This window comes from Drosophila guanche, unplaced genomic scaffold, assembly GCF_900245975.1.
Source record: "Drosophila guanche unplaced genomic scaffold, DGUA_6, whole genome shotgun sequence".
NCBI lineage: Eukaryota > Metazoa > Arthropoda > Insecta > Diptera > Drosophilidae > Drosophila > Drosophila guanche.
The window spans coordinates 12,756,267-12,782,561 of NW_022995744.1; the positions used below are offsets into that span (position 1 = coordinate 12,756,267).

The 26,295-nt window shown below is 43.9% G+C and overlaps 1 protein-coding gene across 10 annotated transcripts in view; it reads left to right on the forward strand.

Moving 5' to 3' along the window:
- Positions 1-26,295, forward strand: part of LOC117579326 (formin-binding protein 1-like) — a 32,289-nt gene that overhangs the window by 3,590 nt on the left and 2,404 nt on the right. For 4 of the 10 annotated variants that reach the window (XM_034265147.1, XM_034265141.1, XM_034265145.1 and 1 more), the window contains exons 3-9: positions 20,713-20,828; positions 22,494-22,544; positions 23,209-23,353; positions 23,419-23,888; positions 23,955-24,138; positions 24,996-25,031; positions 25,916-26,265. In XM_034265147.1, coding sequence (XP_034121038.1) covers positions 20,713-20,828; positions 22,494-22,544; positions 23,209-23,353; positions 23,419-23,888; positions 23,955-24,138; positions 24,996-25,031; positions 25,916-26,265 — 1,352 coding nt within the window. Of the gene's footprint in view, positions 1-13,009; positions 13,168-20,712; positions 20,829-22,493; positions 22,545-23,208; positions 23,354-23,418; positions 23,889-23,954; positions 24,139-24,995; positions 25,032-25,915; positions 26,266-26,295 lie in introns of those variants that run through there. The other 6 variants (XM_034265144.1, XM_034265148.1, XM_034265149.1 and 3 more) reach the window with 3 other exon arrangements.

The following is a 26,295-nucleotide window of genomic DNA, read 5'->3' on the forward strand; positions in this document are numbered from 1 at the left end:
GCCGTCGCAGCCGTCTCTTAAATTCCATTAAGACCGCTCGACCAACCGCTTTGCATATGCAAAAAAATATAAAAAAAAGAGCTAAAAACTTCAGGCACGGATAAATAAAAACTGTTGTGTGTTTTTTTAAGCATTTTATTTCGACATTTGTTGAGTGGCGTGCGTTTTGGTTTCGGCTGGGAGAGAGGCAGGAGAGGGGAAATCTCTTTTTTGGGGCAGCCAACCCACCCCAATGGGTCGTCTCTTGGGGTCTCTCTCTCTTTCTCTCTCTATCTCTATCACTAGCTCTGTGTTTTATCTGTTTCTCTCTAATGTTGTTGTGTCTATAGCCGGGAACTAAAAATAGTTTGTGTGTGTTTTTGTTATTTAAAATTACTTTTGGCCTAGACAAGGTCCAACGCATTGAAGATGAGGCATGGTAGAGGCATTACTTGATTAGATGTGCGATAAACACAGATCTTTAATTCAAATCTATGATATGCCACAGAAAGAAGAGGGAATAACATATAAAATCCCAGCTAAAATCACATTGGACAGATTTCTCCATGATTTGCATTATCTTTTTTGATAAAAATATCTATAAATATGCAAAAGATGGATGAAGTTTATAGGGCATCTTTATTTAGGCCCTCCACAGACTATATTTTCCATGGCAGTGCATCTTTCGCCAAATCTTGCCGCTTAGCGGACTAATTTGTCATCATTTTAGTGTTCCCCATAGATCAGGGCAGGCACCCCACCAATCAGCTGGTGTTAGAGCCCCCAGGCACCCTGCCCGACCATCAATCTGTTGAACTTCAAGATCGAAGACGACTCCGCTCGTTCCCCTCCACTCATCTACTCGTTCAGCCCGTTCAATGGCGCTGTTGCTGCCAGTCGGAGCTCCACTGAAGTGCAGCTGTTTAATGTTGTCGAGCACTGTGTAAATAATTTGTATGCCCCACAACTCGTGCCTCTGGCTTCGTTTATTCGTATTTGATCACTTTTCACATGACATTGAAAACGAAAACACTCACAAAAAATGAATGCGAATGAAGGAAACGAAACATTCGCCCAGCCAATTGGCCAGCAACACAAAATTGTGTTTCCAAATTGGAAATACAAACTCGAATCTTTTAGCTTTGCGTTTTCCATTGTATCCGCGACTTGTTGAGTGTCTAATAATAAGTGCGTGTATGTCCATAAACCATATTTATGTGTCCGGAGGTGTGGACATAATTTTATAAGGAGCTGTAAAGAGCACGGGAGGCAAACGGCAGCTCAAAGCTCATATATCTTTTCGCAGCAGGTTTCTGGCCGGCTTTCGGGTGGGGCAAAGTGGCAGTGGCAGTGGCAGGGCGCCCTCTTCTATTTCTAACGTGTCCGCCATGATTGTAATTCTATCACCCCCCCAAGCCAGCAGGAATCACCCTCTGAATTGTTGTCCATCCCAAACGTTTGCTTAAGATTGCATTTGGGTTTTTTTTTCTTTCCCCCATTCGCTCATGTGAGATGATTTCCTTGCAAGGGTCACGGCCTCGTCCTCGCCTTTGGGCTGGGTTCCAATTAAAAGAACGGGCGTCATGGGGTGGACTCTAGCTCAAGGCCAAGCATTTCTCTCCACCATTCACTTGTCTCGCAAAACGCACCCTATCTACGGGATCTACACTGGATCTGTGGTATCTAGAAATCTGCTGCATTGCCACCTCCTTATTCTTATCGATTTTCTCACACACACTTATCCCCCCATTGCAATATGTCTCTGACAATAGTTTTTGGCTTCGCCTCAAGGGAAACTCTAGCTCTCCTTCTCGACGGGTGGTTGCAAATTTATTTTCAGATTTTTGCTGATTTTTATTGCATCCGGCATCCGGGAGGAGGATACGTTATTCCACAACCAAATTTGAGCGCAATTTGAGACCAAGGCGCATATTTTTTAGCTGACTAAACGTGCACATTTGTCCCTGGCTTTTGGGGATAATGTTTATAATGTATTCTCCCGAGTGTCAAAAGTGGCGTCAAATATCTCAAAAGTACGTTAAAGGGCCTTGGTCTGGGCCACAGTATATACAGTGGAGTGTGGCTATAGGGAAGCACAACGCGGGAATAATTGCCTGTAGAAGATGGGAGAACTATTGCTTATGGCTTTGGCTTATGGCTTATAGCCATTTAAATATGTAAACTTAATTAATGTTTCATCTAAAATAATTCCCCAGCGTATCGTTTTCTTTAGCTGAGAGTATTCCCTGTACATTCCAATGTAATGTATAGCTCATTCCTACAGCTATTAATTCTCTCTCTCTGTCTACGTCTCTCCCCTGTCTCCCTCCCTCTTGATGATCCATTGTGACTCTCCAACTGATTGCAAATTCTATTCACATCCAGCTTTGGGCAGTGCATTGGAAAATTATTACTTATTTTTTGCGCAATGTGGCACGTCTCACGTGGCGTCTATTCGATTCGGTGGCCAGTAGCCTTCAGCCAGTTTTCGCCGGTTGCATATTAAACAGTCTCCGTATGCCCATATGTATACACAAGATACAGATACACCGAGTACAGAAGAGACAGTGCAAAACCATTTAAAATGTAAATTTGCAGCCGTTGCAAATTTGAAAAATATCTGCAGTTGCAGCGGCGGGCGGCGCCACACTGCCAATGCCTGCCTCATGCTCCACATCCCACATGAGTGTTTCGTTTTATACCCAAAGATAAGCTCCACATTCTTGAACCATATTTTGTATCTAGAGCACACACTTCCTTTCCGCTTAAGCCATCACTTTGATAAAAAGTTGACCAAGTTGTAAGTTTCTGTGTTTCCAATGTGTTTTGTGTGTGTGTCCCTGGAGATAACTAAAAGCAAATCCATGGATTTCCACACACATTTTCCCGCATTCTTTGCATTTTTTTCCCAATAAACAAATAAATATTCAAAGTGCTAACGAAAAGTGAGCAAAATGTGGCCAAATCCTATGATTAACACCTGAAGAATTCTCCAATAAACAAATCTTGAATCTGCTGAATGTGAATCATCTGAAGATTGTTTGTTTTTCTGTGCTTCAACAGAGAGGAAAGAAATCTTGAAATAAATTATAATTTCAATAGTAGTTTCTCAAGTTTTATGTGGCATATCGCATACAAAATAAATATATACAAATATATAGAGTATTTCCGCTTCATTCGTCTGCTGTCGATGCGTCAGAATTAGAGTCGGAATATACTTATCAGCTAAAACCATGCCACGGACAGACGGACAGACTGTCGAACGGTCGAATGTGACTAAATTAAATGAACCTGTTGCTGGTCGTAAAAATTCACTCACTCGCAGCAATATTGGGTAAGGGGAACGGAACAGGTGACTGTAAAAATATATTCCCCTAGGGCTCTAGGGGATTGCCTGCCGACTGGAAATGGTATCAGTTGTTTTCCCTTGAGGAAAGTGGGGTATACATGACTTTTCTTATGCCATAATCTGGAATGGAGGTATTTAAATATATTTGTAATTTGTAAAATAAATGAATACAATGAGTACCAAAGAAAGAAGGAATAAATCTTTAGCTGGTTGCCTCACTGTAGTTTCCTTTACTTTTCCTCCTATTGTTTCACAAACTCGTAATCATTTTGCATGTTTTCTTTGCTTTCCTGCCATATTTTCTATTCTCTTGGCAAGAGCATGTGAAATTCAGTATGTTCTGGCCAAACACAAGCACGTAGATACACGAAACACTCACATATCGCTGTCGTATCAGCAAAAAGGTTAATAAGTAAATATTAGTTAGACATTAGATACACATTTGTGGTCATAGGTACGTTCATATCTATTGAAACTGTTTTTGCTTTTTATTCTGTCTTGTGGTAGGGGGAGCACAAAGGCCAAATTCAATAATAGTTGCGGCCAAATAAAGCGAATAAACATGAACAAAAGTTGGGTGTGGCCGAAACTTATGTGGAAGATTTGCGAGCGAAAAAATTCCACAAAGATTTAGAATAGAATTCTCGGAAAATCAATGGAATTCTCTGTTCGATAAGCATGCGGGTTCCCCTGTTTTATCATCAACAGGTTATCCGGGGTTCAACTTTGACCCTGGCCTGTCTTTAGTCTATCCAAAACTTATTAATTACTTTGGAAATTAATGGCCAACCCTTGCGTGGCCCTCAGTTTGCTTTATAATTCATTTACGGCTGCGTGACTCTCTACAGCGGCAACATGTGGCATTGTGGCAGAGTCTGAAGAGTCCTGAAGAGTGTGTGTGTGCCATTTCGCCAGAGATCTGCAACAGAAATCGGCCACAAATCACTCGAAATTACAGCGGGAGATGAGGGAGGGAGGCCACCCCGTTGTTGTTTCGAAAATGGGGTTTCCAGCACACATTTTTGAATGCACTTCTCTGGATGCACTCGAAATGAAGTGGGAAATGGGACAACGTCATCGTCATGGCAGCCCATGGCTGTTCCCTTTGTTCAGGGCCAAGATATCTCAACCACCCTAGTGACGGATGTGTGTGAGTGTGTGGCCCTAATGCCAGTTGGTATCACGTTTTAGTCGTTGATTACTCTGGCAACACGTTTCATTATTTACACACTGCTAGTTGATAAAAAGCTCGTTCTCTCTCTCTTCCCTCCTCTCTTCTCTTCTCTTCCCTTTGCTTCCTTTCTTCCCCCGTTTTGAGTCATCCAATATCTGTGTCCCGCTCTCAGCTTGACTCACTCGCCCTGGCCCTGGGGGTGGCCGTGTGACTGCCACCCTGCCCTTTGCGACAACAGCTGGGTGACTCATCAGCTGGGCCTGTCGCCTGGCTGTGCGTCCTTCCCTCCCCCCCTTAGAACATTGCCTTGCCAAAGTGCTTGATTATGATGTTTGCTTAATACTCGTACTTTTTGCTGTTGTTGCCAGTGGGACAATGCGCCATCAAGGGGGAGCACAGCACAGCGCCCAAGCAGTGCACTTGGGGAAAAGGAAAATATTTATGTAAAAACTGGCTCGGATTTAATTTCCAATGGAATCTAAATGTTTCTGTGGGAATAAGGATCAGAGTTTTAAAGATAATTATCTGCAGAATACTTACAATAGATAGCATAAATATTTCATAGAAAGCATCAAACCAATAGTACCAAGTCTTCCCTCGGTCTTTTCTCTGTTTTGCTTGCATTTACCATCAAATTTTTGTTCAGTGCATGCAGCGCCCTTTGTCCATATGGAGGCTGCTCGCTGGCCCTCACACAGCTTTGGCCCTGTTCAATGTAGCTTCTGGGCTGCTGCTGCCTGTCCCGCATGCTTCCACAAGTTCAAAGGCATTCAGGAAGAGAAGAAGAAAGAGAGAGGACGAGCAGAATGGGCAGAGAACATAAAGAGAATTTTGCAAGAAGAAAAAGAAAGACTCTGTGTGGGAGTGTGTTTGTGTGTGTTTCATCATCAAATGTTATGCAAAGAGGAAGGAAAGAGGACGCAGCCTTCGCTTCGCTTTCATCATTGTCGCATGTCGCTGAGGCCTCTGCCTGTCCCTGTGCGGGTTTCCTTTCGTTTGGGTTTCGGTTATTTGGGTTTTCGGGTACCGCCTTTGTCTGTCTTCCCCTGCACTCCACCCCTTACCCGTTCCCCACTCATCACTGCTGCCACACCCGCAAAACAAATTAGCTTCATTTCCTGCCCACATGACATTCGGTGCCCATCGTTGCCCCTGCCGTACCCCTGTGCCCCTCTGCTGTCTTTAACCCTGCCCAAAAAATTGCAATATTTTGTTGTGTTTTTTCTGTTCATAAATACATAAATTGTATGCGAATTTGTTGTATACAAAGTTTGCCACAAGAGAGAGAGAGAGAGAGGGGGGAGACTGAGTCTCCTCCACATGGATCGAAGATCGGAGGAGCGACGGAAATCGTTAAATAAAATACTCTTCAGGCGATAAGCGCGTGCTGTGAGTGTTGCAGCAACATGTTGCGGGGGCAAGCTGCCTGCCTGTGGGTGGGAGGAGGGGGAGAGTCATTGAACCCCTCCTCCATGCGGCACCATAGCAATCGATTCTCTTCGATATGCCGCTGCTGCAACTCTTTTGAGTCATTTTCCGGACAGGCTTTCTGTGCTTGCAACTGAATCACATTCGCGTCGCGTGGCAGCGGCATCATGGTCATTGGGGTGTTGGAGCCTATAGAGGGGCGGCCTTTGTCTGCCTTTTGATGTTTCATGACAGTTTCAAATAAAAAGCATCCATCAACATTGAAAAAAAGACACAGAGAGGCGAAGACAGAGGGGCAGGCCCGGCCTCATCAACGGAATCATCTCTGTTGCTGCTGGAGCTTCGGCTTCTGGTTTTGCTTTCAGCTCTTTGTTTTTTTATCTTTCTCTGCATTGATCGTGAGAAAAGTGCATTTGATAGCCATAGGATCATGGCATCATCCAATCATCATCATCAGTGGCAGCGGCAGAGGTTGAAAAAGCTATGAAAAAAGCTCTTCTCTTTCCAAAACTGGGCATTGCCTCTGTGACAACATTGTTGTGCCTGAGCCACTCAAACGTGCCACACATAATATTATTAAAAACTTTGTTAAACGAACCAGGAAGGGGGCGGGCATGTGGCAGCTCGCAGTGGGATGGCAGCAGATGGCAAACGGCGAAGGCATAAAAGTTGCAAGTTTCTTTGCGTTGCAAGTGGAGCAGACACTAAGAAGAAAAGAAGTTGCCACAGTTGCCTGGAGAGAGAGCAATGCACTCGCGCCACTCTGGAACTGCAGGGCTGCCAACTACTTTGCATCCATTTGAGTGCAGTTCCATGTGCCATGCCCCTTGTGTATCTACTACATCTCTGCTCTGTGTGCTGTGTGCTGCGTCGTGTCATGTACTTCAGTTAATACTATTATAAACCAGAACGAGGGTAGGCAGCCGCTGATTTGCCCTAGACATAGAGCAGAAAGAACGTTGACTCGTGCCACCCAGGAAGAGGCAGAGGCACTCTCGAGTTCATTTAATCAGCGCTGATATACGTATTCCAAGAATAGCTAAAGAATGGGTTCGCTCTATAAAAGTGAGTCAAAGGCAGGAGGAATCATAGTATATTTAATTGAACTTATTGGTTTTAATTTCTGCGAAGATTCCTATTTTTAAATGGGGAAACTCTAGCAGAAATTCTAATATTTGTTAAGAATACTCAATTCTCCCCTTCTATATCCTCTTTGAGTACATTTTATTAACCTTTCTTCTCTCTTTCTCTTACTTTTTCCAGGTAAGTTTCAACATTTAACCATCAATCAAGCCACGTGAGTTACCCCGCAGCCGCATAAACAATTTGAGGGTGGGAAAAGCCTGGAAATTGTATAGCCATGAGATGGCCGACAATGCATTTTGAGTTTATTTTTACGGTTCGTGGCTCTCGGAGGCGCAGCATTTATTATAAACAAAATAGTAATGTTTACGTTAACATTGACTGCTGATGCGTACGAGATGCGATCGAGAACCTGAATCTCCAGAAAGAAAGAAATGATTCGGTAGTGGAATCAGAACCTCCACCCATCCACCCACCCATATAGACCCATAGCATTGCTCTTTGACGCATTTCCGTGGCATTCTCCCGACTGTTTTGTAAACATTGTGTCCAACTTTTCCGACTTTTCACCAAAGCAAAACACACAGGAACCGAAACATCTAATAAGTATACAGGCCGCAGAGCGATCTCAATCGATTCGATTGGTACTTTTACTTTTCAGTTTGGATTGCGTCTGTGCATCGAATGGAAAATGATTCAAATTTGTATTCGAAATGGTTGATAACTTTATTCATAATCGATTTATATATCTGTAATATTACTCCATGTGTGCCATCCATAAACGATCTGTATGTGTGTTTGTGTATAATATTTCTCCATATTTATTTAGTTTTTTGTATTTCCGCATTTCTCGGGTTGAAGTCACTTTCGGTTTCCATATGCGATCCAATTTATGGATTATGCATTCTCCCCCTTTCAATATGATTTTGCTGACTAATGGATACATGCACACATATATCTCCCCCCCTCCACTCTTTTCGGAATAATTAACATTACAAATCATATAAATTTCCAACTCAATTTGCATCTCCCATTGTAAATAATAACAACAAAAAAGGTAACAGCCGATAAAAGATTTTTATATAGTGTTATTGTCTTTTGTTTGTTTGTTTTGTTGGTTTTTTGTTGCTGCTGTTGGTTAGTATTATTATTTATGCATTCTATGGAAGAATGGAAGGTCTCTCTTTGAGGAGAGACACAAAGGTAGAGAGACAGACGGGGAATTTATTGGAATTTATTTCCCTGATCTTTTACGATCTCTCAACATAAGCGTTCGGTGTCTGGTTTTTTTTGGGTTCGGTTCGGTTCGGTTCTCCCTTTTGTTCATTTGCAAAAGTGAAAACGGTTTCCTAACGAACATTTCTTCTGTAATAATAAACAAATCAAATAACGAATAACATTTGAATGTAAATCCAACTGATTGGGAGGAAGAGTTCGAACAACAACAAAAAAACACCTGTTGGATCATCTAAATGAGGTTTTTCATTTGATTTGCATAGAAATTTCCATTGTTTCTATTCTGAAGAATGCTTCTACCTAACGGGCATCGAATGCAGGTCGAAAGAGTTAACTGTTGATGCAACTTTAGATAGTTTTGGGATCCCCATTATGGAAAGATCTTCAAGCAGTTTCCCTAACGGTACGCAATTTGATAGAGACGTTTTTCATACAAACGGAAAATATATAAAAGAAAATGATCTAAAAATAAACTTTTTATAGAAAGAGATAGATAGAGAGCAGGCAGGAATGTTGTTGTGGAAAACCACTCTGTCTGCGTAATAGAATTTTCTGCAAAGGAAAAATTCGCCCACTCGAATGAAGCACACAAAACAGAGATCTTAAAATGATTGCTTTTGCTTTTCTTCAGACATTTGGCAACACTTGTTACGAAACGCCGCTGTACCCGCCCCCGCCCACTCATCTTTGATGATTTTCAAAATTGAATTTTCCTTTTGGACATGGCTAAGGCGTTGCCAGACCGCAGAGCAGACCCCTCCGAGCACTTCAAAGTGATGGAAACAATGGATCGCGGCCACAGACCGAGGCACAGTCCCCAGTCTCCATCACCGAGTTGCAGACTCACTGGCACTTTTGGGGCACGAAACTCGTTTTTGGCTTTGGCCTGAGTGTTGGCTGGAAATTTAGCAGGGCTGCAGGCATCCATCCTCTGCCATCTCTCTCTTACTCTCTGTAGTCTGTAGACTGCATTTAGCGTCGTCAAGCAGCTGGAACAGAAACTCAAAATACACACACACACACACACACTGGAGGAGGAGGAGGAATCCAGTAAAACAAAACTCACATCCATTCCCCGAACAATGGCGAACGGTCGGAAACACTGAAAACCGCGAGCAATTGAAACCAGAATTCGTTTGGTTTAGATTTTCACTTTTGCGGCTGCCTGACGGACACGACACACTCTCCTCCCCCGCTCCTCCAAGCATCGGTTCTCACTGTCCCTCCTACTACTCCCCCTCCTGCTCTCCCCCTTTAGGGTTTGCAGTTGCAGTTCGCAGCTCGCAGTCTACCTCCTACTTTTCATTCTCCTTCCCCTATCTTTCTCTTTATTTGCCCTACTCAATTTTCGAACTGCAATTGTGGGTAGCGACTGCCAGATGACTATTAATATAATTTTTGACCTGGGAATGCCCAAAAATAATACACATATTTATGGCGTATTTCTATGGTAATACCTATTACCCCTTGGAATAAGTTAAGGAAGTGTGAGCAGTACTCCCCGACTATATTTATATTTACATTTCGCTCATTTTGTTTACTGTCTCGATATGCTCGCTCATGCACTTGCATTTTAAGGGGTACTAAAAAATAATGGGTAGCTTTAATCGTTGCTTTTGTGTGTGTTCGCTGTTTGTAGAGCTGACCGGCACGTGTTTCTCCCACATAACTCCCCCTCTCTCTCCATCTCTCTTCCTCCCTTGCGGCTGCTGCTGCTTAGGCAATTTACGTTATTCCCGTTCTAAGGCACCCGCGCAGATGTTCCATTGAACTGAGCTGAGTACTGGTCTGTGTTTTACTTTACTCAGCAAAGAAATTGCTTTTCACTCGCTTAATTGCCAGCTTTCTGCCTTTCGCCGACTGTCTGAGTGGCCTGCAATTGTCCGAATGAGTGTTTGAGGACTGCCTGCCGTCAGTCAGTTGTGTTTTAGACGCCTGGACTTTGGTCTGGACAATTGGCTTTTGGAATTGACATTGACGCCAAATGAGATTGGTGGCACAACAATGAAGATCTTTGGAAATGGGGAGAGTAGGGAGTAGAAGCTGCAGGGCATTGAATAGAAGCTCCTTTGAAAATGAATGATATTTCTGCTCTAATCGAAACAGCTGCTGGCAGATCTTTTTGTACATAGTAATTCCCAGCTCTGTGAAACTCTCTCACGTTTATGTCGATTGAACCCGAAGTTAACCTTTTGTGAACTGGTCAAAGTCTTGTGTTGCAGGCCGCAAATGACGTCAGCATGCAATCAACTCACGGTCTTAGCCATCGCAGCACTGTAGTCTATGGTTTTTAGTCTTTTAGTTCAGCTTCAGCCTCGACTTTGGTTTCATCTCTCCAGCTGTGGGCTTGGATGCCGCAACATCTCGAGAGATGCTTGTCTGCTGTGTGCCTGCCTGGCTGGATGGCTACTTTGGCTGCTTTTTTTGTTGTTATTAATTGACTTTTGAGTTGACTCGCGAGTCGCTAGTCGCGACTCTCGGGCGAAATGACAGCGCGCTTAATTTATTGCGTATACGCCCCACGTTGTTGTTTCTCGGGGGAAGGTAGAGGGATAGGGCACCACGGGTGGGAGGGCACCCACAAGTGCTGTCTCGGAAGTAGACGCTTGAGGAAATTGATCAAGTTTTCCCCACATTGCATTTTCATGGCTCATAAATAAAAGGAAATTGCAATTGCAATGTTCTCAAGATGCAAGACGGAAGATGCTCTTTTCTTTTGTAGCTTTTCTTTTTCATAGAGGAAATGAAAAGTACGGGACTATCGAGTGAGTGTTAGGGTTTTGCCTGTCTTCTAGTCTGTTGTTCTGTGTCTCTTCCAAGTATTTGCATCTCCTCTCTCGTCTCTCTCTTTATGTGTCTCTTGCTGTGTAATTGCCACCTTGTTTTCCATGAATCTTAGAGCTCCATGCAACAAGCAGCCTACAGCCTATCGTCTCGTATAATCAAAAAGTGCATGTAAATACGTATCTACATATGTGAGAAATTTTAATTACACAGCCATTATCGTGTATATATGTATATAAAAAGATATATCTCTTGTTGTTACAGACAGTGAGAGACTGAGAGAGGGAGAGATTAATGAAAAGGAGAGAATGTCATGAGAAATGAGTTACTTGGAAAATGTTGCACAGCTTTTGTTGTTGCTGTTGCTCTTGCTGTTGCTCTAGTTTTTTGTTTTGTTTTGTTTTGTTTTCAGATAAACTTGCAACAAGAGGAGAGCTGCTGCATAGTTTGTTGTACATGCAACGGAAATGCAACAAATTTTTATGGCCACAGCGCAAAGCAGGGAGGAAGAGGGAGAGAGAGAGAGAGAGATGAAAAGCGAAACTCTGGGGAGAGTCAGTCAGGCAGCAGGCAGGCAGCCAGGCCTCTGGATAAGGCTCGGCCCGAGGTCTATTTATAGAGCGAGAGGCAGCTTTATCCAATTGGGGTTCTGGACGCTGACCATGTCCGGTCTTAGTTGCAGTCTTTAGTGCATTGGTTAGTGGTTAGTCTTAAGCATTTAGTCACCAATGCAGTGGACAGCAGCAGCCCCAGCCGCCTCAGCAGCCTATCCAGCCAAGCGAAAAACCGAAGCGAAGCCCATGGCCATAGGAATTGGCCATGGTTCTGCCCCATGCTGTGGCTTTGGCTGTTGCTGTTGCTGTTGCTGTGGCTTGGACATCGACTTACATAGTTGTTGTAGTCGTCTTGGCCTGGCTCAAAGTAGTTCAACCTGTTCGGTGGCTTTGGCTTTGTCCAGAAGAATGTGGCTGCAAAATTTATAGCTCTTTTTGCTTTCAACTTTACTCTACCTCAACGGCTTGCCCCAACCCCAACAACTTCTATGTTCCATCAGCAGCATCTCAGCTTTCATGCCTCCAATTTGCAGCACAAGATTTACGCAAAATGTTGCTGAAAAGTGCTAAAGAAGTCACATAAAAAAACAAACTAGAAACAACCTGCAAGATTATAGAAAAAAGTGAGTGAAGGAAAATGCGTTGATCCATTTTGGTACACATTTCGGTCTGTCAGTTAGCCTTTAGTCAGGCATTTCATTCATTCAAACACTCACTCTGCTGGTCTCTGTCAGCCTTTTGTTTTTGTTTTCTTTGTGCGACATCTTGCTCTTGCTCTCTCGCTGTCTCTCTGTGGGATTCTCCAGTGCCTTTGCCAGCTCTCAATTAAGTTTAATGAGCACATGAGCATTTTCATAATTGGAGCAAATTAACTTGAATGGCGCTTCAAAAAAAGCATACAGAGACAGAGAGAGAGAGAGAGAGAGATGCTGCCACTGCCTGGCTATTCCACTTTATTTAGATCACTTTTGGTATATAGCAGATTCCCCCGGAAGTGTTTGTCAGCCTCGATCTTTGGGTCTTAAGTCTTCTTTTTTGACTGAGACTAAGACTTCCCTTTTCTGTTCTGTGGCTCTGCTGTACCGCACCTAATGAACCGCAATTGTCAACTGTTGAGCGCTTCGGGCCAGCTGGGTGTGGGCCACAACTCTGTGCTTCTGTCACGTTTCGAGGTTACTTGGACAGCGGGAAATCGGCAGTCAGCAGCCAGATTGAATACTCGTATCGCGGGAATGAATACAAAATAACAATAAAGAAGAGTCTAAGAAATTGTAGATCTATGGATGTGCTGTTGCACACATGTTTCTGGAAATTCTTGGCTTATCTTCTGTCTATTCCTCTATGCATTTGCATCTCCCACTCCCTCTTCGTGTGGCTATTGGGAGGGGGAAGACCACTTAACTGCTGGCTGAAACAGTTGGTCAATTAGTTCGTTTCTGGCTTTCAACATGAGCTGCCTGTTCGGTTATTTGAATGCAACAACGACGACGGTCCGCAGCCTCAACTGCGGCTCTAAGGCGGCTGCGGGTTCCAGCATTTGTTGGGACCGAGATCCCTGGCAGCGGCTCGAGGAATTTCGGGTGAGTGTTGGCTGCCACAGCAAGAACCAGCAACAACAAGAATGGCTGGAACCGCCGCAGGTCTCTGTCTGTCTGTCCGGGCAGCAACCAGTTTGCAATTAAATGTCGCCGTTTAAATGTGATTTGATTCTTTGCATAACCAAATGCATTGGCCATTTGGTTTGCGATTGGATCTCATGATTGGTTCTGCAAAGGAGTGCGGACCGGATGGGAATCCACACGCGACTCGGGGATTGTGTGTGTGTGTGTGTGCGCGGCAAATTCTCGTAGTTGATCTATTAATCAAGTGAGATTCCTGTAAAGAAAAGCTTTAACTTAACAATTTGCATGGCGGAGCATAAAGTTGTAAACAATATTTATGGATAGATTGGCAAGTGATTCTGTGACGGTTATAAGACTCTTTACGTTCAAATTAGTTAATACTCTTAGCTGACAATTTATTGATACTTAGCATAACTCAATGTTGAATAGTTTATTTATATATTTGCTTGTAGATTGCCTCAAGCACTCTTCGTTAGAGTAGAGTTAGAAGAGTTTCAAAGTGAAGAATGTTTGTTAAATAACCAAAAACTTCGTGAAGAATTTGTGGCTGTAGGGCAGCGTCCAACTCTAATGATCTCTTGGAGAACTCCACATGCTGGACCAACCGCTGTTTATGGAGTACGTCTTGCTGCTGCTTCTTGCTGTTTGCCGGTGGGGGATACGGGGCGGCCGCTTACTGTGTTGGGCTACTGCTTGCTGCGTGCCTTGCTTACGGCTGCCTACTGCTTGCCGCTGTCTGCTGTCCTCACTGCTTTCCCATATGCGGTCGGTTGCCTCTCTTTCTGCTTCTCTTGCTTCTCTTGCTTCTGTTTCTCTTCTGGCTTCTGCTGCTGCTGCTGTTGGAACCGCTGCTTCTACTCTTAGCCGCCGCTGCTGCTGCGTTGAAAGCTAAAGTTCAAACCAACACGAGATGTTGCTCAACTATTTTTATGATTACAACTTTGCGGTGACTCTATGCTAACGGTTTCACACACGCTAACTAGACAGCAAAAAAAATGTACATCTCTTCTTTTTTTTGGCCTCATGTTTTATGCTTCCTGTTGTATGCCGCCGCACCAATACCGCCAAGTGCGGCATTATCATGCCTGTATCCATCTACGTACATAATCGTGAGCTTCTGGCCAAGATCACACAGCTTCCCTCCAGCCATGGTTCTCGGTTCTCGTTTCACTGTTGTGCTGTTGTGCTGTTGCGCTGTTGATTTTCCACATTCTGTGTAATGTAACTGTGAAAATGCATTGCCACCAGTCAGTCAGTGGCTGTGATTTATTAATTTATTCATTCTTTTGCATGATTGCATATTTACATGTGTAATTATCAAGTTTCTGAAGCTTGACGGCAATTTGTTAGCTGATTATACAGACACACGATTATTGCTTTAGGTATCTACCATATCCGACTTGTATTCCATGAATCGAAAGTGTTTTATTTACAGTCCCGCCCCTTCTGTACTTTGATCTAATTGGATGCACAGTGGGGAAAAGGGAAAATCTACTTTTGATGATGTTTGACCCACTTTAAGCCCTTTGTTTATCGATTTACAAGTACAAACAACTAGAAACTAGAAAAGTTATTTAATCAATAAAGCCACAGGAAAAGCCACAGCCGATGGCGCCCATGGGTTAATGTGCTAATTTTGGTATCTCGTCTCTCCCTTGCTGTGTCAATAGCGATTTGCGGTGCAAAGGCAAAGTGAGTGATAAAGAAGAGAAATGGCGGAGAAAACATGTAAATATAGATTCAGAGAAGCGAATGAGAGTGGGAGTCAGCAATGAGGCGGAAAATCGTTACAGCAAATTAACTGAGAAAAGCAGCAACAAGCTGCTTACAAAAATAGCCACGAGGGGGAAAGGGAAGGGCAGGGGAAAACAGGTCAGGAGTGGCTACTTAGGCTCCGCTTTTCCTCGAGCCATTGTCTTCCATTTGGCTTTTCCCTTTGAGGTTTCTGCAGCAAATCAAATGGAATTGTTGCTGAAAACAATTTCCATGTTTGGAAGAGCTGTGGAAATTGCATGTAAAGCAGTCTCTTGGAATGAGTGTGGAAAGGTTGAGGGTGCCCCAAATGTAGAATGACAGTTGGACGAATGATTTAGCATGTGGAAGGGTCAATGTACTGTAAAAGGTAGAAGGAGAGGGTGGGGAGCAACACATTTACAGTTACAAGTACGAGCTTGCACTTAAATTTCTGCTCTTCATCATGCTGGGAGGATGACATTCTCCGTCATAGATCAAACACAAACAAAGGCGCCGCCAAAACGTTGTCATGCAAAAAACAAGGCACACACACAGACACCCAAGGGGGCTGTGGCACAGCGGAAGCTACATGCATGCTCTGGCACTGTTACGGGTTGCATGTTGCAAGCAAACAAGCGCGGGGCAATGTCAATTTGCGTCAGCCCAAGGGCCCCGACCATCGAACATTGTCATCATCCAAATGTCAAATGGGTGCAGCAGCAACAGCAGCAACAAAAGCGTCATGCCGGGCACTGTCGATACAGTCATGTCCATAAGTTTTTCATCCATGTGTGTGTGTGTGTGTGCATGTTTTCCACTGCTTCCACACTGCATTTCTCTACCCGGCTGGACTGCTTATCAGCTGCATTACGCTGTGGCTGTTGCTGCTGTTCTTGTTTGCGTGCCACGTCCGTTGCAGATAAAAAAACGCGTGCTGCTTGACTTCCACTGTGAGAGAGAGAGAGAGAGAGAGAGGAGGAGGAGCTGTTGCACCCCCGTTTCCCTCTAGAAGTGCAACATGCACTGCCACAAATATGCAATGGAATTTCATAAAAGGAGACTCTCTTGCCATGAGCAAGATTCATTAGGACAGGAATGTGCTCACAAAACAAGCATTCCATGAATAAACATGAATTACCCATAAGGAAAGTGAATGCAGAGAGGCAGGGAATGATTTTCATGGCTAGCCAGAGGGAAAGAAATCCCTAAAACGTATTCATAAAACTATTTTTAAGTGCAACTTTTTCCAGTGTAAACGCTCTGCTGAGCCGCTGTCTAAGCCACCACCCCAATTGCCTATGGCTTCGAAAACAAACCACACAAAGCCACAAACCCACTCCCGAGTGGTAACAAAATCGTTGCCCCAGCACCAGCCACAACCACCCCGCCTTCAGTGCACCGTGCACCGTGCACAGTGCACCTGTTACCCAGTTACAGCCGTTGGCTCTCAGCAGCTTTGTAGCTCTCGTCGGTTAGTCGGTCGTTCAAACTGGGTCTCTCACCTAATCATTGAATACCAAAAACCCAGAAAAAAACACAAAATAAAAGCCAAAGCCAAAAGGAAGCCAACGTTTCTGGTCGAGTGCTCTCCTCCGGGGGGCAGGTAGACAGACACACAGACAGCCAGACGGACAGTTCGCAATTGTAATGCAAACAGGAATCCATATTGTGCCACCGATCGCTGCCAGGGGCTGTGCCAGACAGACGTCAACGCTTTCTGCTTCAATTGACACCCTCTTCGGGAGTTGCAGTTTGCCCCAACAGCCAAGAGTTACAGTTGCAGTTGCAGTTACAGTTGAAGTTCCATGAGGTAGTCATTACATAAAGACCATTGACAGGGCACCACAGATTGCAGATTTCCCTCCTGTGGCAACCAGCGATTGTGCAACAGCCCAACCATCATCGATACGGAATCCCTAATGCGGTTGCACTTTTCGATTAGATACATGAAGGATTGTTATAGAAAACTGTAAGCTTTTCTGTGGTGTAAATACTTGCAAATAACCCCACGAAACTTTCCTTCAAGAGTCAATACGATCAATCATTCAATATTTACACGATTGATTATCACACACAGTGCTGACAGCATTTACTTCATTAAGAGAGAAGGCCCAGGCCCGTCCCCGTTCTACTTTCCCTTTGGATTCTTCGTTGATCGAATGTCACGAGCCCATGAAAACGAATCGAAACGAATCCAATACAAGATTCAATTAAATGGAAAACCCACAAAAGAAACAATGCAATGCAATCGAATGGAATGGAATGAACAAATGCGTTTAATCAATCGGATCAGTGTTCAATCTTGACCCACTGAACAGTGCCCGTGTCCGTGCCCTGAGCCAATGGGTGCTGCCAGCATTCCACACTCTGCCACACATTCTGCCACGCATTCCGGCATTGATTGCCGGTCCCTTCAATAAAGAAAACAAACCTCAACAGCAATCGACAATCACGATGACAATCTTCAATCGAATTTAACACTTTTTCAGTTTTTTCTCCTCCTCCAGCAATTTGTTAATTTCTTTATTGATTTTTATTGTCATTTGTTTTTCCATGTTTTTTTGTATATGTTTTCGCGATTCTTATGATTGCTGCCTATTACATTTTGTTGATTGCATTTGACTGACGGCTAAGTGGTGTGTCTTCCAGTGAAAGTCCATCCATCCATCCATCCTGACTGGAATCGGGATTGGATATTTCTGCGTGTGTCTCTTTCTTTTCTGCTAATAAACTTTTGTGACATCTGATGCCCCCGCCAGATGATGCCTCAATGCCCGTGCTGCTGGTGTGAGCAAACTTTCGCCATGATTTATTGGCCAGCTTGTTAGTTGGGAGACTCTTCATTATGGCTAGCTTTTTTGGAAATTGCCACATTAATCTCTGTGGCTGCGGCAGCGGCAGCGGCAGCGTCTGCAAATAAATATTATTTAAATGCCAGTTTTCAGAAATATTTGTCGTCTTTGGCGAGTCATTAACCTGATCGAAAGACCCTCCTCAAGTGCCACATGTTTGTGGCTCTTACTCCTACTCTGCTCTGCAAACTTCACGATCTCTCAAGCCCTTGCCACATGCCACACACACACACACCACGCACTCATGCTCGCTCGTATCGCTCGTACTTAGTGTCTGCCTCAATTCGGTTTTTTATTTCATTCCTTATATGCCCAGATCCAATCATTCGCTCGTTCGCTTTGTGATCTGATCTCTCGAAGCGGTCAAGGTCAGCGGAATGCGATCCGATTGGCAAAAATAACCTTCGAGAGTTGTCGAGTGTCCGTCCATCAATGTCTCAGTCGTCTCAGTCGTCGTCGCATTTGGTGGGCAATGATTTGGAATGAGCGACAGCCGGGCAGCATAATTGGGAATTGGAATCCATTCTAATCAACAAATGGAGCCCAGCATTCCTTTCTCACCTCATAACCAATCGATTGGCAGGGGAAACAACAGCATAACTATTATCTTAATCAATGCATTTTGCAGCATTTTAAATCTGTATAAACTATTTATATAAATCAATGGCGCTAATGGCTGCTGAATGGCGGACGCAGACAAACGGCAAACAATTTGCCATTCCATTTAATCAGACAACTTGAAAAAACTAGCACACACAATGCACAGCACACAGCACACAGCACACATTGATTGGAAAACACACACTGCATTTTCCCACTAGCGGCGAGGATATTGCGCAAGCGCAGCCAACAGTCGATGTGAAAAGTAAATTAATTTGATTTGAACCGAGTTGGATGGAAAGGCAAGCCACTCTGCCTCTGTTGTCGCTGCAAGGAACGTATGCCATTCGATTATGCAAGCAAGAAATGGGTTTAGGCCAGCGGCAAGTGACAGATTGGATGGATGTTTATGGACCAAGTTGCAGGACTGCACACCCACATGATCTTATAGCCAACGCCCTCCTCCAGCTGGTGCTGCTGCTGCAATCCTCTCTCTATTGACACTCTGCAACACACAAACAAAAATGCTTTTCCATCTGTGGTGCCGCACCTTGGGGCGGGTGAAAGTTTTACCCCGTCCATCCCGCTCCCCGCTGTGGGGTGTGACGCAATGCCACGACATGAAAGCGAATTAAAAAAAAATCAATCAACTGAAATTCTACAAACGCATTTGAAATGAAATTGTTTTAATGTTTAATTAATTTCACGATCATTGACAAAAACTGAGTAAAAATCGAATGCCTGGGACAACGTTGCCAAATTTCACTGCTGCAACCTTGTTCACGTCGGTAAAGCAGCGGAGGAGCAGCCGCAGCACAGAAATTAATATAATCGCTTCGCATAAAACATTGAAACCAAATTACGTACATATAGAAATTTTGCAATGCCACGGAAGAAGCGCAAAAATAACCAAAAAACAGAAAACGTACATTTTCAACAACAATTTAACGCTCATTTAAGCCGCAACCGAATTGTGGCTCGGAACTGGGTTTCATTATGTAATTGATGTTAATTTTTTGACAGACGATGTGGAGGAGGAAGCGGTGCGGGGGCGGAGGCGGAGGCGATGGATGAGACGGAGGGTCGTCCAGGGTACAGTGACTTTTGTCTCGCTCTCTACCTGAACTTCACATGCAAATTGGCAAACTCTTCTATGGCTTTTCTATGCATGTGACGGAGGAGGAGGACGGTTTACTTAACATTCAAATCTGCTCTGTGCTGTCTGCTGTCTGCTGTCTGCCACTGCCATCCATCGATGATTGCGTTTGGGGGCGTGATTGGCAGCTAACTCGGCCACACACGGCAGCCTCTTTTGATGTTTGTTTCTTTGCCACTATTTTTGTTGTCGTTGTATTTGCTTTTGCTGCGTGCGAAAATAAAATCAAAAGTGGAGCGCAGCGCAGCGCAGAGTAGTTTGTTTGTATTGTTGTGAGGCTGTTGTATTGACAAACGGTATTGAAAAGTGTTGCAAATTTCCAACAAAAGACAGTTACAGGTAGAGGCAGAGGCAGAGAGACTAGAGATATATTATATCATAACTTTTTTTTGTTTCCCGCTGAGGAGGAAGTGGCTGCTGCCCATATTTGTGTCAGCGGTAAACACTAACGATCTACTAACGAATGGCCCAGACGCTAATTTAAAACCAAATCACTTCAAATTGTCAACCATATCGCCGCTCTTTATGGCTAATGAGTTAATGGATCGACTTTTAGTGCTCCCCTCTCTCTCCCTCTCTCTCTCTCTGAAGTGAAGTGTTTCCATTCACCATGCACCATGCACAGGCACAGACACGCACGTAATGCCTTCGCTCTCTCAGCAACAACAACAACAACAACAACCGTTCTTTCGATTGCCTTTCTCCCTTGTTCTTTGCGTATTTTGTTTGCATATTCTGTGTGCATGCGCAGCGCTGCGTCTCAATTGTCTTATCTCTTGATCTGCATTTGGTCTAGGCGCTTTGCTTCTCTCACGCAACACACACTCTTTCGCTGTTACTTCATTTCTCTCTCCTGCTTTTGCGCTCTCAGCAACAACAAAATGAATGGCAAATTCTATGCTGACCGCGTCATCTCTCGCTCCCATCACTCTCCATCATCATATACAGATATTGGCCGATCTTTATCCATAAAATCCATTTGCTGCTTACTACGCAGTTTCTTTTTTAAGTAATTAAAATATTTCGATTAATTTCGTTGGCTCAATGTCAAAAGGCATTAAATCCCACTTATTTCACTTATTTCATGCCCCACTCTTCCACTTGAGATATTTCTGATCGACTGTTCTCTAATCCATACCATGTGTCCATTTCTATTTGCAGGATCAAAATGATAATCTAGCGATACACACAAACAGAGGCATCGATGCGCTGGACAAGTATGCCAATTTTCTGCGTGATCGCGTGGCCATAGAAACGGAATATGCCGGCAAACTAAGGTGAGTTTTAAGCCATTCAAATATTAGAATTTATATTGAAAATCTTTAAAATAAAACCCAAATTTGTGGGTATTATTTACAAGTCTCTAAGGCTAAGGCGTCAGGCGGCGGCTCCATTTATGGCCCCAACAAATAGCCAATTAAACATAAATATTTTGTATTTAGTTTTTTGTGTACGTGGAGGCCTCACCCATTTGTGGCATGCAGCTGCTTGTCAAACATCTTACCAAATTCCAAATATCTCTCTGGCTCTGGGGTCTGGGGTCTCTCTCTCTGGGGCCTTATGGAGTTCTCATTAATGTAAAAATCGTAAAAGAAACAAAAAAAAAGCGTCGTGCAGTCGCGTCATACGAATAAGCACAAGGTCGCCCACTCGGTGGCACTTGTGGAAGTGATTGCAGTGTCCACGGCATGGGGCACACGATACACGAGTTTCGTTCCTGAAATCAATTTTCTTGAGGCTTAAAACGTGTCTCTTTGCCTTTGTCTCTCTCCGTGAGACCTTCGTAGAACGAAGAGAGAGAGAGAAGCATAAAAATAATCGTAAATATCTAAAAGCTAATTGTGTTCATTGTTTGAACGTGTGTTCCGTTTACTAGCGTCGCATTTCAATTGAAGTTCATACGATATACGAGTCATTTTTATGGAAGGAAAAGAAAAAAGAATATTCGAAAGCCGCACCTCCATCAGACTTCCATTAGGCCATCAGGAATGGTGGGACCAACCCCTTGGGTCGGCTCTAAATTGCACAATTGAGTGACACCCTCGGAAAGTGAAGCCAACATGATCTGACCACGACCTGCCCCACGCAATTGACACGCGACGCAAACTGCCACACCGTCAGGGAGCGTCACCCAACTCACCCCTCCCACTGCGGGCCCCCATGGACATGTGGGGGGACTTAATGTGATTAGGCTTGAGTTACTCGGACTCTGACAAGCCCCACTCTGACAATTGCCCAACGAACGAAGAAACGGTGTTGGCGTGGGTCTTCATAATTGTTTAATTTAAGCAAAGATTATATTGCCCAGAGTCGCTGACGTTGTCAAGGTGTTGGGGAGACCACAAGACTGAGGCTGCTATCGGTTTCCCACTGTCTGTCTGCCTGTCTGTCTGTCTGTCCCCTGTCTGGCAGTTCCCACAGTTCCCCCAATGAGTTGGCTTGATGACTGCCACCGCCGCCACCGCCACTGCTACCGGAGCTCTCTGCTGGCTGGGAGTGAACTGTGGCCCCTGTTTGATATCGCTGGCAGCTACCGTCTTGACGGCGTTTTAATGACTTTATCATTACGCGTCTCTAAAACTCCAGTTGTGGCTGAAGCTCTGGCGCTTCATATATCTGTATATCAGTCTGTGGGTTTCCCAGCACTATCCACAATGTACTGCGATCATCTACCAACTAGACCACAAAGCAGACAGCAGCAGACCCACAGTGGAAAATGGGTGGAAAATCTCTATTAATATGCGGAGCGTAGAGTGAAATCTCTGGCTCCAGCTCTTGCGTGCGCGATGAAAAGTCTCGTGTTTAATGCAAATGCTCCTAGTCTTCCACTACTTACCTTTGCTATTATATTTTGTACTTATCTTTCTCTCTTTTTGCATAAACAAAGTTTCACTAATGCCATGATTTTGATTTTGATTTTGATTTTCCTTTTTTCATTGCAGGCGCTTAGTGAAAAATTACCAGCCCAAAAAGAAGGAGGAGGAGGACAATGAGTAAGCACCAAACTATAAGTATATTAAGCTTAATGTTTGTTAAATGTCATGGGAAATTATCGACAATTTGTTGCATTTTTTAATGGATTTTGTGGAGCTAAGTCGGATCTCTCAGGCTGCTCTAATTGTGCTTGTCGGAGGGAACAGATTCCCATTCATTCATACCCATGTGGCGTGTGTGTGGTCTGAGAATTCAAGTTGTTTATTACATGCCATGCAAATGGCAAATTCGAATAACTGACATCATGACCCGCAAATGGATCTGCTTGGATGTTTGGCTCTGCTCTGCGTGGCATGTGTGTAACATGACAATGAAGCCATAGCCAAGTTGAAGCTGACTTTGGTAATGAAATGCCAAGCGCTTGTGCCTTATTCAGTTGTAAAATTCATAAACCTATCCTCACCGCCATATATAGAGAGTGCCACAGCGCTGACAGACAGACAGACCAGCGAACAGAGAGACAGAAACAGACACACACGGCAGGGGCGTGGGCGTGCCATGGCGCGTCACAAAGCGCGTGTCCAACTCTGTCAATCTGAGAGCTCCATAAATTGCTACCCGGCAATGGACTGGCCTGAAGAGTAGCTTTGCCAGAGGCGCTAAATGCCGTGGGCAGGGCTCTGAGCTATGAACTGATACTCACATGTGCTCTCCTTATTTCAGATTTACATCGATGCAAGCGTTTCGCAATCTGCTCAAGGAAGTGGGCGATCTGGCGGGACAGCGCGAAGTTGTGTCCGAGTCCCTGCAGCTACAGATCATACAGGGTGTGACGCTGCTCTCCAAAACGCTGCGCGATGATCGCAAGGTGAGTGTTGAATGAAATATTATGCCCTGAAATGCCCAGATTATAGCTCACATTTTTCCCCTCAGAAATGCCTTAGCGATGGTGCAATGCTGCAACAGAACCTCTCCACACAGCTCTCATCGCTGGAGCGGGCCAAGCGGAACTACGAGAAGGCGTACAGGGACTCGGAGAAGGCTGTCGAAAACTACAAGAAGGCCGACATGGATCTCAATCTGAGTCGTGCCGAGGTGGAGCGTTACAAGACCATCATGACATCGAAGATCCAGCAGTCGGACGATGCCAAGAACGAGTACGCCAATCAGCTGCAAAAGACGAACAATCTGCAGCAACAGCACTTCAGCATCCTGCTGCCCGCCGTCTTGAGTCGACTGCAGGAGCTGGACGAGAAGCGCACCCGTGGCATACGCGAGTTCATCATTGGAGCAGCGGAAGTAGAGTCCTCGGTGGCACCCATCATTGCCCGCTGCATGGAGGGCATCGTCAAGGCTGGAGAATCCATCAACGAGAAGGAGGATTCATTCAAAGTCATAGAAAGGTTTAATCATCAATCAGTTCACTTCTTTGTGATTGCATATCTAATCTTTGTTTGTTTTTACCACAGATACCAATCGGGCTTTACGCCCCCAACGGACATACCCTTTGAGGATTTGTCCAAACTCGATCCGGACAGCTTGCAGGATCACTACAGCAATTCCATGTCGAACCACCTGACGATGCGTGGCACGATGAGTGCCAATAAGATCAAGAAACGTGTCGGCATCTTCAACATATTCGGCAGCAACAAGGTGAGGGAATCCGTGGCCGATTCTCGTATAGGTTTTATGGTTTATGGCTGTTGTATCCATAGTTTTAACCTCGTTTCTGCCTGACTCTCTATCGATCTGTCTCTCTATCTCTCTGTCGATGGGAGCTTTCAGTTTTCTCCCCACCCACACACATGTCCGTTACTTTCAGTGCACCCAAGAGCCTTCTTCGTGATTTATTTAGTTCTTAAGTTGTCCCATCCACAAGTCGTAGGCCTCTGTTATGGTTTATGTATGTGTGGTGTGTGTCTCTCTCTCTCTTTATAGTTTACTCATCCAGTGTTCTATCTCTTTTCCGTTCTATCTCGAATCGATTACCATTTACCACTTTAATTTCCACCTGGACCATGGTCCTCTGACTGTGTCTCTGCTGTAAGTACCAAGAGTCCAGTCCTACAGGCCGCATATCCTCGTGTTCGTTTCGTCTCATCCCTCGTCACTCACTCCACAAGACTGAATGCCATAAATACTCGCTATACATACCCTGCCATTTCCCACATTGATTGTCTTCCCCGTTTGCCATTCCAATCCATGTTTTCTGTCTCTCATTTACTAATATTTTTATACGCTTTGCTTTTGAGTTGTTTGTCCCCCGTACCCTCTACGCACCACCAACAAAAAAACCGAAAACCGAAAACCGTAAACCGAAAGCTTCTTTGATAACAGCACTCTGCAAAAATATTAATTGTATTAACTCTTGATTTCTATTTTTGTTGCCGAATCCAAAATGCTTTTACTCATACAAAACACACACAAACAAAACACAAAAACACTCAAATTGCAAATAAATCTGAATTCTGAATATGAATTTGAATACTAAATCAATTCGCTGCCAATAGCAACGGCAGATAATTGAAGCCTGTATCACGATGAAGGTATGATGAATCTTTCAGCTCTAGCTCTACCCCTTAACTAAACTAAATAACTAACCCCTAAAACCAACTAATTCTTAACTAGTTCTAACTAAGCTTAGCCTTAACTAGCCTACCATTTACATACATATGATTGCTCTTAATTACAAAACACTCTACTCTATCCACGCTATCAACTAACCAATCACTAGCCACTTGCCACTAGTCTTTCCATTAATTAATAACAATTATAGCCGTCTCTGAGCAAAAACTTTCACTTTAAACGATTGGCAATATTCTTGGTTCGAGCTCTAAAAATAAATAAAACTTTCCACCATTAAACTAGTCGGAAACTTAAAGAACCGTCTTGGCCACTAGCACACTCACACATTATCCATATTATCATCAGTTCTAATTGTAATTTAGATTATTTTTTACGATCTTTTGAGTTTTATTTTATGTTCATTAGCTCTCGTTGAGAAATTCCTTCGCATGATTTGAATTGAATGCTTCCCCCTGATTAAATCTAGAGGTTATTTTCCCTCTTGTGTTCTATATTTGCATAGTTTATTTATATACTCGTATATTTTGTTGATTGTTTGATTGGCCGCCTGTTGATGTGGAAACAGGTTTTGATTGATTCCCCATCCAAAAAGCAACAGCAAAAGCAGGCCCTAGCATTGGGCTAGCTCCTTTACGTGTAAAACTTTTATTGCATTTATTCTTTATTGTTTTTCTTTTATATGTTGAACTCTTCTGTTTTACTCACTGCGTGCTACTATCTATTGTTGCTGTTGTTATTGTTGTCTTGTGGATGTCTTGATGTCCGTTTATTCATCCCATTTATATCCTGATCTGTGTGTCGTTTGATTCGTTGAACTAATCATGTGTGTTTTCCTCATCATTAGAACTCGCTAACTGCGGACGGACAAAAGGAGGACTTTAGTGATCTGCCACCGAATCAGCAAAGAAAGAAGCTTCAGGCAAAGATCGCGGAGCTGCAGCAGAAAATTGCACAGGAGACGAATGCCCGGGATGGCCTGATGAAGATGAAAATTGTCTATGAGACGAACTCATCGCTGGGCAATCCCATGACCGTTGAGGGACAACTGAACGAATCGGAACACAAGCTAGAAAAGCTGAAAATCGATCTGAAAAAGTATCAGGGCTACTTTGAGAGGGCCAATCAGGCGCAGGTGGCCAACAATAGTCCGCAGGCGAATCGAAATCAATTACAGAACGGACACCGAACATCGAGGTGAGCTGTGACTGAATGAATGATGTGCCA